The 13,763-nt window shown below is 43.3% G+C and overlaps 1 protein-coding gene across 1 annotated transcript; it reads left to right on the top strand.

Annotated features, from left to right (window-relative positions):
• Positions 1 to 8,541: 8,541 nt before the first annotated feature.
• On the top strand, positions 8,542 to 13,763 carry LOC130135984 (alpha-glucosidase-like). Its single transcript, XM_056305903.1, has 5 exons — positions 8,542 to 8,866; positions 10,037 to 10,755; positions 11,275 to 11,505; positions 11,614 to 12,257; positions 12,619 to 13,763. Exons 1-5 carry the CDS (start codon positions 8,592 to 8,594, stop codon positions 13,519 to 13,521), a joined length of 2,772 nt encoding a protein of 923 aa, XP_056161878.1. The 5' UTR covers positions 8,542 to 8,591; the 3' UTR covers positions 13,522 to 13,763.

Genomic DNA, 13,763 nt, shown 5'->3' with positions numbered 1-13,763 from the left:
AGATTATAAGTGATTTCATTCTACACCTAAATAATGGGAAGTACGCTTGACGCCTGAATTTTCACCAACAAGCCAAACATACATTTTTTTTTGTAGAAATAGAAATTAGTAGTAAAAGAACAAAAAACTTTATAATAAATAAAAATCAAATAAACAAATAAATAAATAACTAATAAGAAACTATGAATTAAACACCAACCTGACCAGCCCAGCGAACCAAAAACCCATGAAATTTGAGATGGAGCCCGGCCCATCTCTCTCTCTCTCTCTTCATAACACATAGGGCCAAGCATATATCGTATTGTTAATTTATTGCTGATTTTCAAAGAAAATTTTCTACTATATGAAATTAGAGATTTGAAACACCGTGACCATTTTACCCTCAATTCAAATAGATTATTGAAAAAAAAAATATTACCAATAAAATACGTAATAAAGCGAAACTACCCCTGTTTGTGCTAAAAGTTCGCCAATTTAGTCCATCTAATTGAGAAAGGTACATAAATAATTAAAGAAAGGATAAATCGAAGTTATTGAATGTTTTATGGAAAGCAAAACTTCAAATGAAATTTCATAAAAATCGTTTTGTTAAAAAGTGCATTAGGGCGTTTGTAATTAACTATAAAGAAACGGGCAAAAGCCACAATAAATCCTAAACTAAATTCACTATGATACGTTTTCTCTAAACTTTTTTTCGTGACACCAAAAATCTCAAACTTGTATCCGTGTGACATATTTACCCTTTGTCAAAATTCAGTCATTGAAAACCATTAAAAATTTGTTCACATGTACGCTAGAAAGCAAACGGTATTGACATAGAGCTTATGTGGCTTAAGTGAAATAAAAACGACGTTATTTTGACTGAAAATCATTTAATAGAATCTCGACGGAGGGTAAATGTGTCACTGTAACGTCCTCTCACCTTGGGGTTATTAATGTGGCATTCCAGGCTCGTCGCCGTCCCGTTTCTTTTATCTTATTAATAAGCACATGCGAAAACGTGTACAAACAAACTCCCAAACAAAATAATAGCTGAAAATCAGAGAAAGCACGACATGCAAAACACACTATTGCCATTATACATTACATAAACATATTTTTCAAGCTCTTTTCTACATGCCGTTCCACGTACAAACCATATTTGGTTACATCCCAAGCGAAGGCCGGGGTAGCTTCTCTATGTCAACCTCCATTTTGACGGTTACACCAAAACGAACCGAGGGCGCGAAGCTCAACCTAAAAACATGGAAAACAACGGGAGCGAGTTAAAAACTCAATGAATAAATTCGCTAATACTCATACAGGATGATGCCTCGCCCTCGTACTAACGCATACAAATATTTTCCTTGCCTTATGTCGATGGCAAATCAATAGCAAAGACTTTGACCTTGCCCTTGCTATGTTTACATGAAAGCTCACATTTATCAGGTCACATAAAAATGGGCAAAAGGACACTACAAGTGCCATAAGTTGTGTACGGAGGTCATTTTGGTGTCATACCTTTTTTTTAGATCACAGTGGTGCCAAGTCGGAGGAAAAGAGATCACTTAAGTGCCAACTCCGGTAAGTTTGGCCGGAAATCCGACGTGGCATTTTTTATTAATTTCTGACGCCGACGTAGCTCGCCGGAGGATGAGTCAGCGTGTACAGTCAGCATTTTTTATTTTAAATAATTTTTTTCCTTTTTTTTTCCTCTTCTTTCCTTTTTCCTTTCTTTTCTTTTTTTTCTTTTCTCCCCTCGCCGGCCAGTTGCCAGTGGCCGGGCCGGCCATCGGCGAAGCCCGGGAAGGGCTGGGCGAGGGCGGCCTTGCCCATGGCCGGCAAGGGGCGGCCTCGCCAGATATGGGCGAGGCGACAGGTCAGGCCGCCCCTCACCCATGGCTGGAGAGGGGCGGCCTTGCCAAATCTGGGCGAGGCGACCCTCCCCGGCGACAGGCGAGGCCGCCCCTCGCCCATGGCCGGCGAGGGTGGCCTCGCCCATGGCCGGCGAGGGTGGCCTCGCTTGTCGCCGGCGAGGGTCGCCTCGCCTAGATCTGGCAAGGCCGCCCCTCGCCGGCCATGGGCAAGGCCGCCTTCGCCCGGCCAGCCTTCCGGGGCTTCGCCGGTGGCCAAGCCGGCCACCAGCAACCGGCCGGCGAGGGGAGAAAAGAAAAGAAACGAAAAAGGAAAGAAGAGGAAAAAAAAAGAAAAAAAGGAAAAAAAATTATTTAAAATAAAAAATGCTGACTGTACACGTTGACTCATCCTCCGGCGAGCCACGTCGGCATCAGAAATTAATAAAAAATGCCAGGTCGGATTTCCGGCCAAACTTACCGGAGTTGGTACTTAAGTGATCTCTTTTCCTCCGACTTGGCACCAAAGTGATCCAAAAAAAAGTTATGGCACCAAGTGACCTCAGTACACAACTTATGGCACTTGTAATGTCCTTTTGCCCATAAAAATGTATAAGAAAATTTACACGTGAAGCCTCGCAACCAATCGGCATGCAAAAATATTCGAAAATATTCATACGTGAATTCATTGATTTTACAAAATCCATTCGGCATCGCCTCCTCAATATGCGGGTGACGGGTCCCCCGGAATCCTTCAGGCATCCAAAAACTTTCAGCTCATCAATAAACACACATACCGGCACACATATTTATCGTCATCCCGGCTCAACCAGGACATCTCGGCTCAACCGAGGCATCCAGCTTCATGTTACGCATTCTGACTCAATTAAGGCATCCTGGCTCAATTGAGGCATCCCGGGGCTAGCTTACTGAGGCATCGGGGCTTAACTCAGGCATCTTGGCTCAACCAGGGCATCCCGGCTCAACCGAGGCATCGCCGTCAACGCTATATGACAACGGTCTTCTTCTTTCATTTAGTGATCACACATCATAAGTCACACAAGCTGGTTTATTATTCTATAACTTAATCCACGCATACAAGGCCCTAGTTGCTATGTACACATGAAAAGCTCACAAGCTCATAAATCAACAAGCATGGTTAAGAACATCAACATATCACATAAACTAGTGCATCCAAGCGTCATGCAACCATGCACAAGAACAACGTAAAAAAATTCACATGGGGTTCATTTATTACATAACCAAAATCCATCGGTAACGGTTAATCCCTCGTATGATCATGCGGTAGCAAACAAGACTTCGGTTCTTATCTTTCATATTTAGTCGATTCAAGAATGAAGCCCGAGGGCGTGCAAAACACGTATACGAAATGACTTATCGTGGTTGAGTACAAATAGGTATGCCGGGCACGAATCAAGGCCCGAGACTCGAATCGCTACACTTTAGCACCGACCTAGATCAAACTTGACATTGGAACGACATTCCTCAATATCGTCCAAGCCTAAGAGAGGCCTGATCCGACATGCCTACGTTTCACGTTCAATGTCGATGGGAACCTTTTCTTCGATGCACGGGATGTGCTTGACTCTTAACAAAATGAATCATGAGCAAACTATACAATAACAAGCACAAACTTGTATAAGTACACACACGAAAATTTTTACTTAAGAACAAGTACACCACCATTGAAAACAAAGTCATCTTAAAAATAATAATGGTCACATGAATATTGCTAGCAAGAATCAACGCCCATAAGAACAAAACCGTTTCAAGCAACAACAACTTCCCAAGCCGCTTTTCAATCACGTAACACACCACCTTATCCAAGTATTAGGGAATTCACTCACCTGCAAGCACAAGAAAACATCTACGGGCCGCAGGCACTGTTAGATGAAGTGGCGCCACATGAAACCCATCAAATCTGACAATGAACGTGAACTAGACTTGTATTATTCGAGTGGCACTCAATATTTGCTCCCAAGACACGGGCAAGAGCGACAAAAAAATGAATGGAGACGGAGATATCGACAAGAGAATGACCTCCATTTGTCAGCAATTGCTGCTTGCCGTTCCATTTAAATTGGGTAAACAAATTAAAGATCATACGGGATTGCATTCATACAACAAAACAGCAAATAATTAGACAGATAGGATATGCCATATGGTGCGATGGAGCCATATGGTGTATGGTCGGTGAGAAACACTCGACGACAAAACTCTAGTAGAGTGGACCTGGCCAAAAAGGAAAAGAAGAGGCGATTAGCTCTAGCGATTTTCTGTGGGTATTATCATGAAGGTCTTACACACGTTACGAATGTTCGGTTTAAGTCATAATGACTCTGCACCATCCGCAACTCAAAAATACGAGATTTGCAAATCTGTCACGACAGTTTTACCAAGATTCTAGCAGTCAAGAAGTCCCTCGATATGTAATAATTAGGCGAAGTTTACTCACAACATGAATCGAACTCGTGATCTCATGGAATACAGATGAATCATCTACCACCAAGTTATCACGACCCTCTCGAGATGAACCTCAAGGGAGTTTAACGGAATGATGGGTGGGCGCAAATAATCCTCTCGCAAGATGGCATCTACACTTAGTACAAGCTCTCTTAAATCATATCGATTGCAACTTCCTTTTTCAGATTCATTCATGATTAGTTTGGAGTCGCCATTGCACGTTTACTAGGCCAGTTAGGAGAGCTTGATGGAGTACGAGAGATCGCTTTTATCTCTGTGGATCAAATAATTGAGTCTGGGGGAACTTGGCTACGCTAGATTAAATTAACGCGTATGGATTCGTACCTTTTTCTCTTTTAAGGAAAACCTTGGATATGCAATCTTGATTGATTTTATTTCCTTAACATGCAAATTTATATGGTCATGCATAAGGGCAAGTGCAATAAAAATTGAAGCAATGTAAAAATTAACACGGCCTATATCGGGTAAAATTAGTATAAGCCTTGTAGACAATGTGATAAGAAATATATTCTAATTGAGACCACAACAAAACTAGTACATGAAGTGCGAGAGGCGCCTAAGTTCATCTTAAATGATTAAACTCGGCGCAAGTAAATAATGTTGGAGAAAACCCACATTTATTCCTCTTTCTTTTTTGTAACCCTAGGCGGAAAATAACAAATCTTAACCATATGGAAAAATGCCTAATTTAGTATAAGGCTCGCTCGCGAAAAAGCGTGTAACTTTCTCGATGGTGAGTGTACCGGCAAAAAGATCAAGAAACGGGTAGGAGGCTCGCATCATAACCCCCACGAAACACAAGACTTCGAACTCGAGTTGCTTGCCTTCACCTGGGAAGGCCAATGTGGGCAGGGAGGCGTCGGAGCAACGGACCGAATTGGTCCTCAAAGCTTTCTCAAGATTTTTTTCTCTCTCTTTCTCACTATTTGTTTTGTCTCTTCCTTTTTTTGTTCTCAATCTCGCCCCCTTCACTTCACTCTCGGCAACTTCTCTTTCCTTTCTCCTGTTCTTTTTCCTTGTTTGCCCGTTTCTTCTCCATTCTGGCCACAAATCAACAGAGTTTTGTCCCCTCATCCTCTGTTTTTTCCCTGTTCAGCTCCCACACCCTACTCTCTCTCTCTCTCTCAACATGTGCCTTGGTGGTTTACGGTAGGGGTGTGCAAAACGGACGGCCCAACTCGGGAACCGCCCGTACTGGACCGGCCGGTTTGGTCCGATTCCCGGGGGTGTCGGTCCGGTTCCCAATTCCTAAAAATGAAACCAGTGTCTGGGCGGTCTGGTTACCAGTTTTGAGGAGGAACCGAACTGACTACATATACTTTTTATATTTTTATTTTCTTCAAAAAAATTAGTAAAATGTGAATTAAACCCTAAGTGAACTTTATTAATATAGATTCATTGACAAAAATTAGTAAAATCTGAAATAAACCTTAAGTGACCGGTTCCATTATATCGGACCGGTATGATCCGATCTCTAATTCTCAATTTTGGGAACCGGTCCTTCCAGTCCGATTCTCAGTTTCGCTTTGGAATCAGATTGGACCGGGAACCGATCATCCTTAGTTTACTGAGGGGAAAGAGAAGGCGAATGAAGAAGAAGAGTGGAAAGTCTGGTTGTGTTGGGGTTGCCACTCACACCATGCGTGGAAGGAGAGGAGCACTAAAAGATTTTGGGCAAGTGGCCGACGAGAGGATTCAATCATTGTCCTTTGGAGTGCTCCGTAATCGTCGTATAATGAACAAGAAAGTGTAGATGGGAGAGAGATCAAAGTTAGGCCGAGCTTTGTTTGCTCGAGTCGAGCTTCGGGCTTGGTTAAATTCGACGCTAGAAAATTTGGGTCGGTTCACAAAAATTCGCAATCTCATTAAAAGGGTGCGTAATATATTTTTTTTTGTTTAGGGTTGAAATTACGTTATTGTCAACGGATTCTATTTTTAAGGTACGTCTATTTCGCGGAAAACGAAATAGTTTGGGAAATATATTCGCAAAAATGATCGGCTTGTATCTCTTATAAAAATAAAAAAATATTTTCATCGTTCATAAACATTTCTAAATACAAATTATTATTATTAATAATTTATATTTTATTAATTAATTATTTTAAACAATGCAATCGATCATTTTTAAAATAATATTTCGCAAGACAAACGGACCTCGGCTATAGACGTTTTGCACGTTGTCCCAACTTGAGAGGGGTCGCTCTAGTTGCCCATCTAATGATCGTCATATTTCATATATATTGTGTGGGACCCACTGTGTTAGATCTCAAGAAAAAAAGCACACTGCTTTCAAATGATTTGTTCTTCCACGAGGTTGCGTATTTTTTTTTTTTGGGTCGAACACGTTATTATGTACTTTCTACGTAGAATACATCACATGATGTTCCGTAAGGTATTCAAAAATACCGCGTCGTTAACCTTTCATCGTTTTAAACGATAGTGCTTGCCGTGAAATTCATAAAAATATCTCAAAATTCCAGAGTTTATTTGTAAAGAAGAATAAAAACAAAATTAGTGATTGATCATTCTGGCGTCATTTTTTTCTAATTAAATCTAGATATAAAAAAATACAATACTTTTAACACGTAATCTCTACTTCTGCTAAGAATTTTGTTGAAGTCACCATAACAAGAAGTTTCGCAGCGCATGACCTATACTGTATGATCATTCGCTCGTTTGAGAAACATTACAGAACTCAAAATATCAATGGGTGAATTGCAATTATCCCGAAAGAAAAAACTAAGAAGGAAACTAGAAATTCGTAAATCTTCATTTCGAAGACAACATGAAAATGACATTTTCATCGGTTTCGCTCATCGATCACTAAACCTGTTAATATGAGTTATAATAAACCTACCTCTTAACTCATATTTAATCGGTTAAGGTGTTACAGGTGTTAGTTATATAGTAAATAAGTTTAGAATAATAAAATCCAAAATAATATGGATCTTAAATTGGTTCACAATTTACCTACGCACCCACTAGCCACCGCTATGACTTTTTCTTCACTTTTTCTAACCGTTACTCAATCTCGTGCTCGCTCACTCCGCGCTCTTATCTATTGGGTAAATATGCTAGCGTTTTAGCAAATATGGATCATGTTGGGTATAGATTGGGTCGGGTTTGCGTCGCTAGATTTGTATTATATGGAAATGGATGGAGACGGGCTAAATGAATCGATTCATTATTGACCTGATCCACCCGTTCGACGGATCTGCCAATCACACACGGATACGCAGAGACCGGATGATCCCCGCACATCAAATGGGTAAAGCACGCGCGGGGTCGAGTTTCTTCCACGTGCTTTATTATTTGTTTTTTTTTTTTTGTGGGGTCGACAAGCACATGAGAGGCCTTGCGAAACAAAATGAACTTTCCTAAGCCACGAAAAGAAAACTTATATTTTCTTGTCGTCTTCGTTGCTGTGCCCCCCCTTCTGACGAGGATCTGGCTGTTGTGGGAATCGAACGGTGGTGGAAAGATAAGACGTCTGCTGAGTCCCACCGCTAGGGTTGCTCTCGCTAGATCCGAAGAGGGTGGTGGGTCGCTCTCGCTCAATCTGAAGAGGGTGGCGGGTCGCTCTCGCTAGATCCGACGATCCGACGATCCGACGAGGGTGGCAAGGGCAACATGAAAATAACATTTTTGTCAGTTTCACTCATCAGTTACTAAACTTGTTAAAAAGGGTTATTTCTTAACTCATATTTGATTGGTTTAGATGTTATATACATTAGTTATATTCGGTAAATGAGTTTAGAAAGGAAAAAAATATAAGTCTTAAATGAGTTCACAGTTTTATTTAAACCCAACTCACTGCTTGACCCTTTCTTCACTCTTTTCCCAACTTCACTTTTTCCTTGTGCTTGCTTACTCGGCAATCTCACCTATTTTTCCTAAATTGGGAATATGAAAGTATTTTATCAATATGGATGAGTATGCGTCACTAGATTTGAATGGATCGAAACGGGTTAAGTTGGTCAATTTGGGTCGATCCATTCTCAATCCGATCCACCCGTTTTGACGGATCCATGACCGGATGATCCCCGCGCATCACGAGGTCTTCCTCAAATGGGTAAGCGAGCACGGGGTCAAGTTTCTTCCACGTGCTTTTTTTTTTCTTTTTGTGGGGTCGACAAGCACATGAGAGGCCTTGCGAAACAAATGAATTTTTCTTGTCGTCTTTGTTGCTGTGCCCCCCTTCTCTCTCTCTCTCTCAAAAGCTCTTGCTCTTCTTCTGATCCCCACCAAGAAGATATGGGGAGCAACGGAGGAGGCCGCCGCGGCCTCCTCCTCCTCCTCCTCTATCTCTTCCCGTTGATCTTGTGCCTCCTGCTGTCGCGTCTGTCGGAGGCCGGCGCGTCGGGCGGAGGAGGCGGGGGGACGACGCCCCCCGTCGTCGTCGGGTACGGATACACGGTCCGGTCAGCCGCCATCAACCCGTCGGGAACGGTGTTGACCGCCAAGCTCCGCCTCATCGGCCGGACCTCCGTGTACGGGCCGGACGTCGAGAACCTCCGCCTCGTCGCCAGGTCAGAGCGAATTACATGTCGATTTGCCGTTGGCTAAGATGAAGCCCTTCTTCTTCTTGTTTTTCTTTTGCCAGTAGTGGCTCTATGAGTTAGACCGTTTGGTGAGTGGCTTTTTCTGTGGAAAAAATTATCTAAAGTAGAAAATTGTCAAAGGAAAAAAAAATCTATCGTATCGTTTTGCCCAGTCAAGAGGTTGCTCTTATTTTTAGCAATGTTATACTCGATTTTTTACGATCGACATATTCGCAAAAAAAAAATTAACATTTGAAATCACTTCATTTTAAAATTTCTAATTAACAAACAATGAAAATAAATTATTGAATACACAGCTTAAAATTTTTAATTAACGAACAATGAAAAGAAATTATTGAATATACAACGAAAATATATAGCGTGCATATTTATCTGTGAAATGAGAGACATTTTGAAATTTGAATTTTTTTCCTAAGAAGGTTGTTGCGGGAAGAAGATAATCAAATTTAAATATTGATTCAAGTGCGACATCGAATGTTAGAAGGAAAACAAAACAACCGAAAATAACTTCAATATTTACAAATATAATAATAAATATCTAGATGTATATTTAGTAGATTAATTTGTGATAGGGAAATTATCAAATAAGGACACAAAGTGAGTGTCTTTTTTCAAAAGAGGACCTCAAGTGAACAATGTATCAATTAAGGACCCAAAGTGCCAAACTAGTATCAAATAAGGACCTGAGCTCGCCGGCCGGCCAAATGTTCTCCGGCCGGCGACCGGCCGACATTTCCGGCACCGGAATAGGGGCAATTTTGTCCAATTTTTTTTTTTCTTTTCTTTTCTTCTTCCCCGGTCGCCGGTCCGGCAACCGGCGACCGGGCCAGAGCTGAGGCCGGCGAGAGCTCGAGCTCGCCGGCCATCTGGGCGAGCTCGGCCGGCGAGCTCTGCCCAGATCTGGGCGAGCTCGAGCTCGCCGGCCATGGCGAGCTCCGCCCAGATCTGGGCGAGCTCGAGGAGGCCGGCCTCGCCCGGATCGCGTAGTCGAGGGCCTTGGCGAGGCTGTCGCCGGAGGCGATGGTGTCGCGCCCGAGCTTGAGGACGAAGGGCCCGAGATCCGGGTTGTCGAGGGCCGTATCGGGCGGGGCGGGGCGGGGGCTAATTTTGGCTTACGTCATCATCGTCTCCTTCCAGCTTCGAAGCCGGCGGTCGCCTTCGAATCCGGATCACAGACGCCAACCACCGCCGATGGGAAGTCCCCGACGACCTCATCCCCCGCCGATCTCCCTTCGTTCCCCACAGGTCTCTCGCCGGACAAGCCCTAAGCCTGCCGCCGCCGCCGCCGTGCCGCTCCCGATGCCGCATCTCCGCCTCCGACCTCGTCTTCGTCCTCCGCAACACCACCCCCTTCTCCTTCGCCGTCTCCCGCCGATCCCCCGGCGACGTCCTCTTCGACACCTCCGCCTCCGACCCCTCCGCCTTCCTCGTCTTCAAGGACCAGTACCTCCAGCTCTCCTCCTCCCTCCCTCCCCGCCGCTCCTCCCTCTACGGCATCGGTGAGCACACGAAGCCGTCGCTCCGTCTCCAGCCCAACCAAACCCTAACTCTTTGGAACGCCGACATCGAATGCTTGAACCTCGATGTCAACCTGTACGGGTCGCACCCGTTTTACATGGACGTCAGGTCGTCCGGGGGCGGCGGCGGCGGCGGAGCTGGGGCGGGCACGAGCCACGGCGTTCTGTTGCTGAACAGCAATGGCATGGATGTGGTGTACACTGGCGATAGGATCACTTACAAGGTGATCGGTGGGGTGTTGGATTTGTATTTCTTCCCTGGGCCGTCACCGGAGGCGGTCATGGAGCAGTACACCGAGCTCATTGGCCGGCCGACCCCAATGCCGTACTGGTCCTTCGGTATGCTGGCTTTCATGGGTTGCTTTCGATTGCTAATACTGACATTTCGATGAATTTGATTTCGCTATTGTGCTTCGGCTTCTGTAGCTTGTTCTGCAGTAAATTTGAGATTTTGAGCATAATTATGTGTTGGTAGTATATGATATAAAGAAGATGGTATTGAAGATTCTGAGTTTATTGCCCTTGACTAGCTCTATGAGTTTATTCTCTCATGGATATGACACTAATCGACGCTATTTGACCGATGAATCAACAAATTGTGTATGTTGTGCTCAATAGGGAACAAATCTTAGAGACATTACATGTTATTTTCCTTTGAAAACCACTGCTTCCCAACCCCCAGCTGATCCTACCACAATGCTCACTGATGTTCAAGAAACATGTTCGCTTTCCTGGTATATGGCTAGATGTAGATCGGTTATAAAGTTTGATTCGCGGTAGATGGCCTCTTCTGCACTTTTTAATCGACAAGTTCGGAATGTAGTTTTACTGATAAAGTGTCTGTGATTTACTTTCTAGGATTTCATCAATGCCGGTACGGTTACAAGAATGTCGCAGACCTAGAGGGCGTGGTAGTTGGTTATGCAAAGGCTCATATTCCACTGGAAGTTATGTGGACTGACATTGATTACATGGATGCATACAAGGACTTCACTCTTGACCCTATCAATTTTCCGGTGGAAAAGATGAAAGAATTCGTCAGCAGCCTTCACAAGAATGGTCAGAAATATGTTCTGATACTTGATCCAGGTATGCAAGTGGGGAAATTGTTGTGGTTGAAACTTGGTCTTTTAAGTTCTTTCAAATTGCCATCATAATACTTCTTTCCCTCTCTTTCGAATGGGTGATCTTTAACAGGCATTAGCGTGAATGAGACTTATGGGACCTACATCAGGGGAATGCAAGCCGACATCTTCATCAAACGTGAGGGAGTCCCATATTTAGGTGTTGCTTGGCCGGGGCCAGTGTATTTCCCTGACTTCTTTCACCCGTCGAGCGAGAGTTATTGGGGTGATGAGATAAAGAGGTTTCACGATGTTCTTCCTTTTGATGGCCTATGGATCGACATGAACGAGCTGTCCAACTTCATAACTTCTCCACCTCTTCCTTCCACTCTCGACAATCCTCCCTACAAAATCAACAACGCAGGAGTTCATCAGACAATTAACTTCAATACTACTCCTGCGACGTCATATCATTTTGGTAATATTTCAGATTATAATGCTCATAATCTATATGGACTCCTGGAAGCCAGAGCAACAAACAAGGCCTTAGTCAATGTTACTGGTAAAAGGCCATTCATTCTCGCGAGATCAACTTTTGTGAGCTCTGGTAAGCACACTGCACACTGGACTGGAGACAATGCTGCCACATGGAATGACTTGGCATACTCAATTCCTGCAACTTTAAATTCTGGGCTCTTTGGAATTCCAATGGTAGGAGCTGATATATGCGGTTTCGCTCATGACACAACCGAAGAGCTCTGCAACCGATGGATTCAGGTAAATATCTACCTTTTCTTCATTATATTAACTGAACTTCTCTGCAACTGAGTAGCTTTAAGCCTTTGTTGATTTGTATTCAGATATAGGAGTTGATCAACTTTCTTTTCGTTTCTTTTTCTTCTGGGGGGGGCTGTTGTTGTTGGAGAATTTTACCACCTTTTGAAGACAGAAATAAAAATGTTCTTTAGGGTTAGGGGAAGTTCGGGTGTCTTTTGTGCTAGTAATTCATGCTATGTTGAATATGCCTCCATCTTCTATGGAAGGATATAATATCAAGTAGCGATTGGATAGCAGTGTAAATCATGTTTTTCTATCATACATATTTAAGCACTTATTTTTTGAGCTTTTACTGATGCAGCTAGGGGCCTTTTATCCCTTTGCAAGAGACCACTCTGAAATCTATACTATTCGTCAAGAGCTCTATCTCTGGGAATCGGTCGCCACATCTGCCAGGAAGGTGCTCGGGCTTCGTTATCGCCTGCTCCCATACTTGTATACCTTGATGTATGAGGCAAATAGAAAGGGGATGCCCATTGCCCGGCCCCTATTTTTCTCATTCCCGGAGGATAAGATAACTTACGATATCCATTCCCAATTCTTAATTGGTAAGGGTGTGATGGTGACTCCTGTACTAAAATCAGGTGCCCAAACCGTGGATGCTTATTTTCCGAGTGGAAGCTGGTTCGATCTCTTCAATTACTCAAATTCAGTGAGTACAGCTTCAGGAATGAATGTGATGCTCGATGCGCCACCTGATCATCCTCATTTGCATGTAAGGGGAGGTAATATATTGGCCATGCAAGGAGAGGCCATGACTACGGAAGCAGCTCGGAAAACGCCATTCGAGCTCTTAGTTGTGGTTGATGGGAATGGGAATAGCTCAGGGCAAGTGTTCTTGGATGACGGAGAAGATGTCGAAATGGGAGGGGAAGGAAATAAGTGGACTTTGGTGAAGTTTTATTGCGAGAAAACAAGGAATGATGTCACTGTCAGATCAGAAGTTGTTAATGGGGAATTTGCTCTGATGGAGAAGTGGGTAATTGATAAGGTGACAATTCTAGGATTGAGAAAAGAAACTAGGATGGCCAGACTGAGAGGACATGAGTTATACAATGATGTAGAAGCAAAGTCCGGACAGAGAACAGTGAAAACAGTGGGAAAATCAAGTGAAGGTGAAGAATTTGTGATTGCTGAAGTCTCGGGATTGTCACTTCTGTTGGGAAAGGAATTCAAGTTGAAAGTGAAATTGAGCCAATCTTAAGACAAAACATTATCAGGAGGGTGTAATAAAGAACCAAAGCATGTCTCCAATAAGTTTTTGTGTGTTTCCAAAAGGGAAAAGCACATCAGTATCAAGCCACTTCCTTTCCATCAGTGGCTCTTTCTTTTCCCCATTCTAATGGGATTGTGCAGCTTCTGAGCTGGTTAAGATTCCTAGATAAAATTTCTTATGTTTTCTTGAGAGTGAAAATGATACAAACGGTCCTTAAATTTTTTGCCCAA

Source organism: Syzygium oleosum, unplaced genomic scaffold (assembly GCF_021117445.2).
Source record: "Syzygium oleosum isolate NSW1041296 unplaced genomic scaffold, Sole_v2.1 Sole_v2.40, whole genome shotgun sequence".
Taxonomy (NCBI): domain Eukaryota; kingdom Viridiplantae; phylum Streptophyta; class Magnoliopsida; order Myrtales; family Myrtaceae; genus Syzygium; species Syzygium oleosum.
The sequence above is the reverse complement of the archived record's forward strand: the minus strand, read 5'-3'. Positions and strand labels throughout refer to the sequence as shown.

Coding starts and splice junctions, on each gene's coding strand:
- LOC130135984 (XM_056305903.1), top strand. CDS start 8,592: ATGGGGAGCAACGGAGGAGGCCGCCGCGGCCTCCTCCTCCTCCTCCTC. Junction 8,867..10,036: donor AACCTCCGCCTCGTCGCCAG/GTCAGAGCGAAT, acceptor GTCTCCTTCCAG/CTTCGAAGCCGGCGGTCGCC. Junction 10,756..11,274: donor AATGCCGTACTGGTCCTTCG/GTATGCTGGCTT, acceptor TTTACTTTCTAG/GATTTCATCAATGCCGGTAC.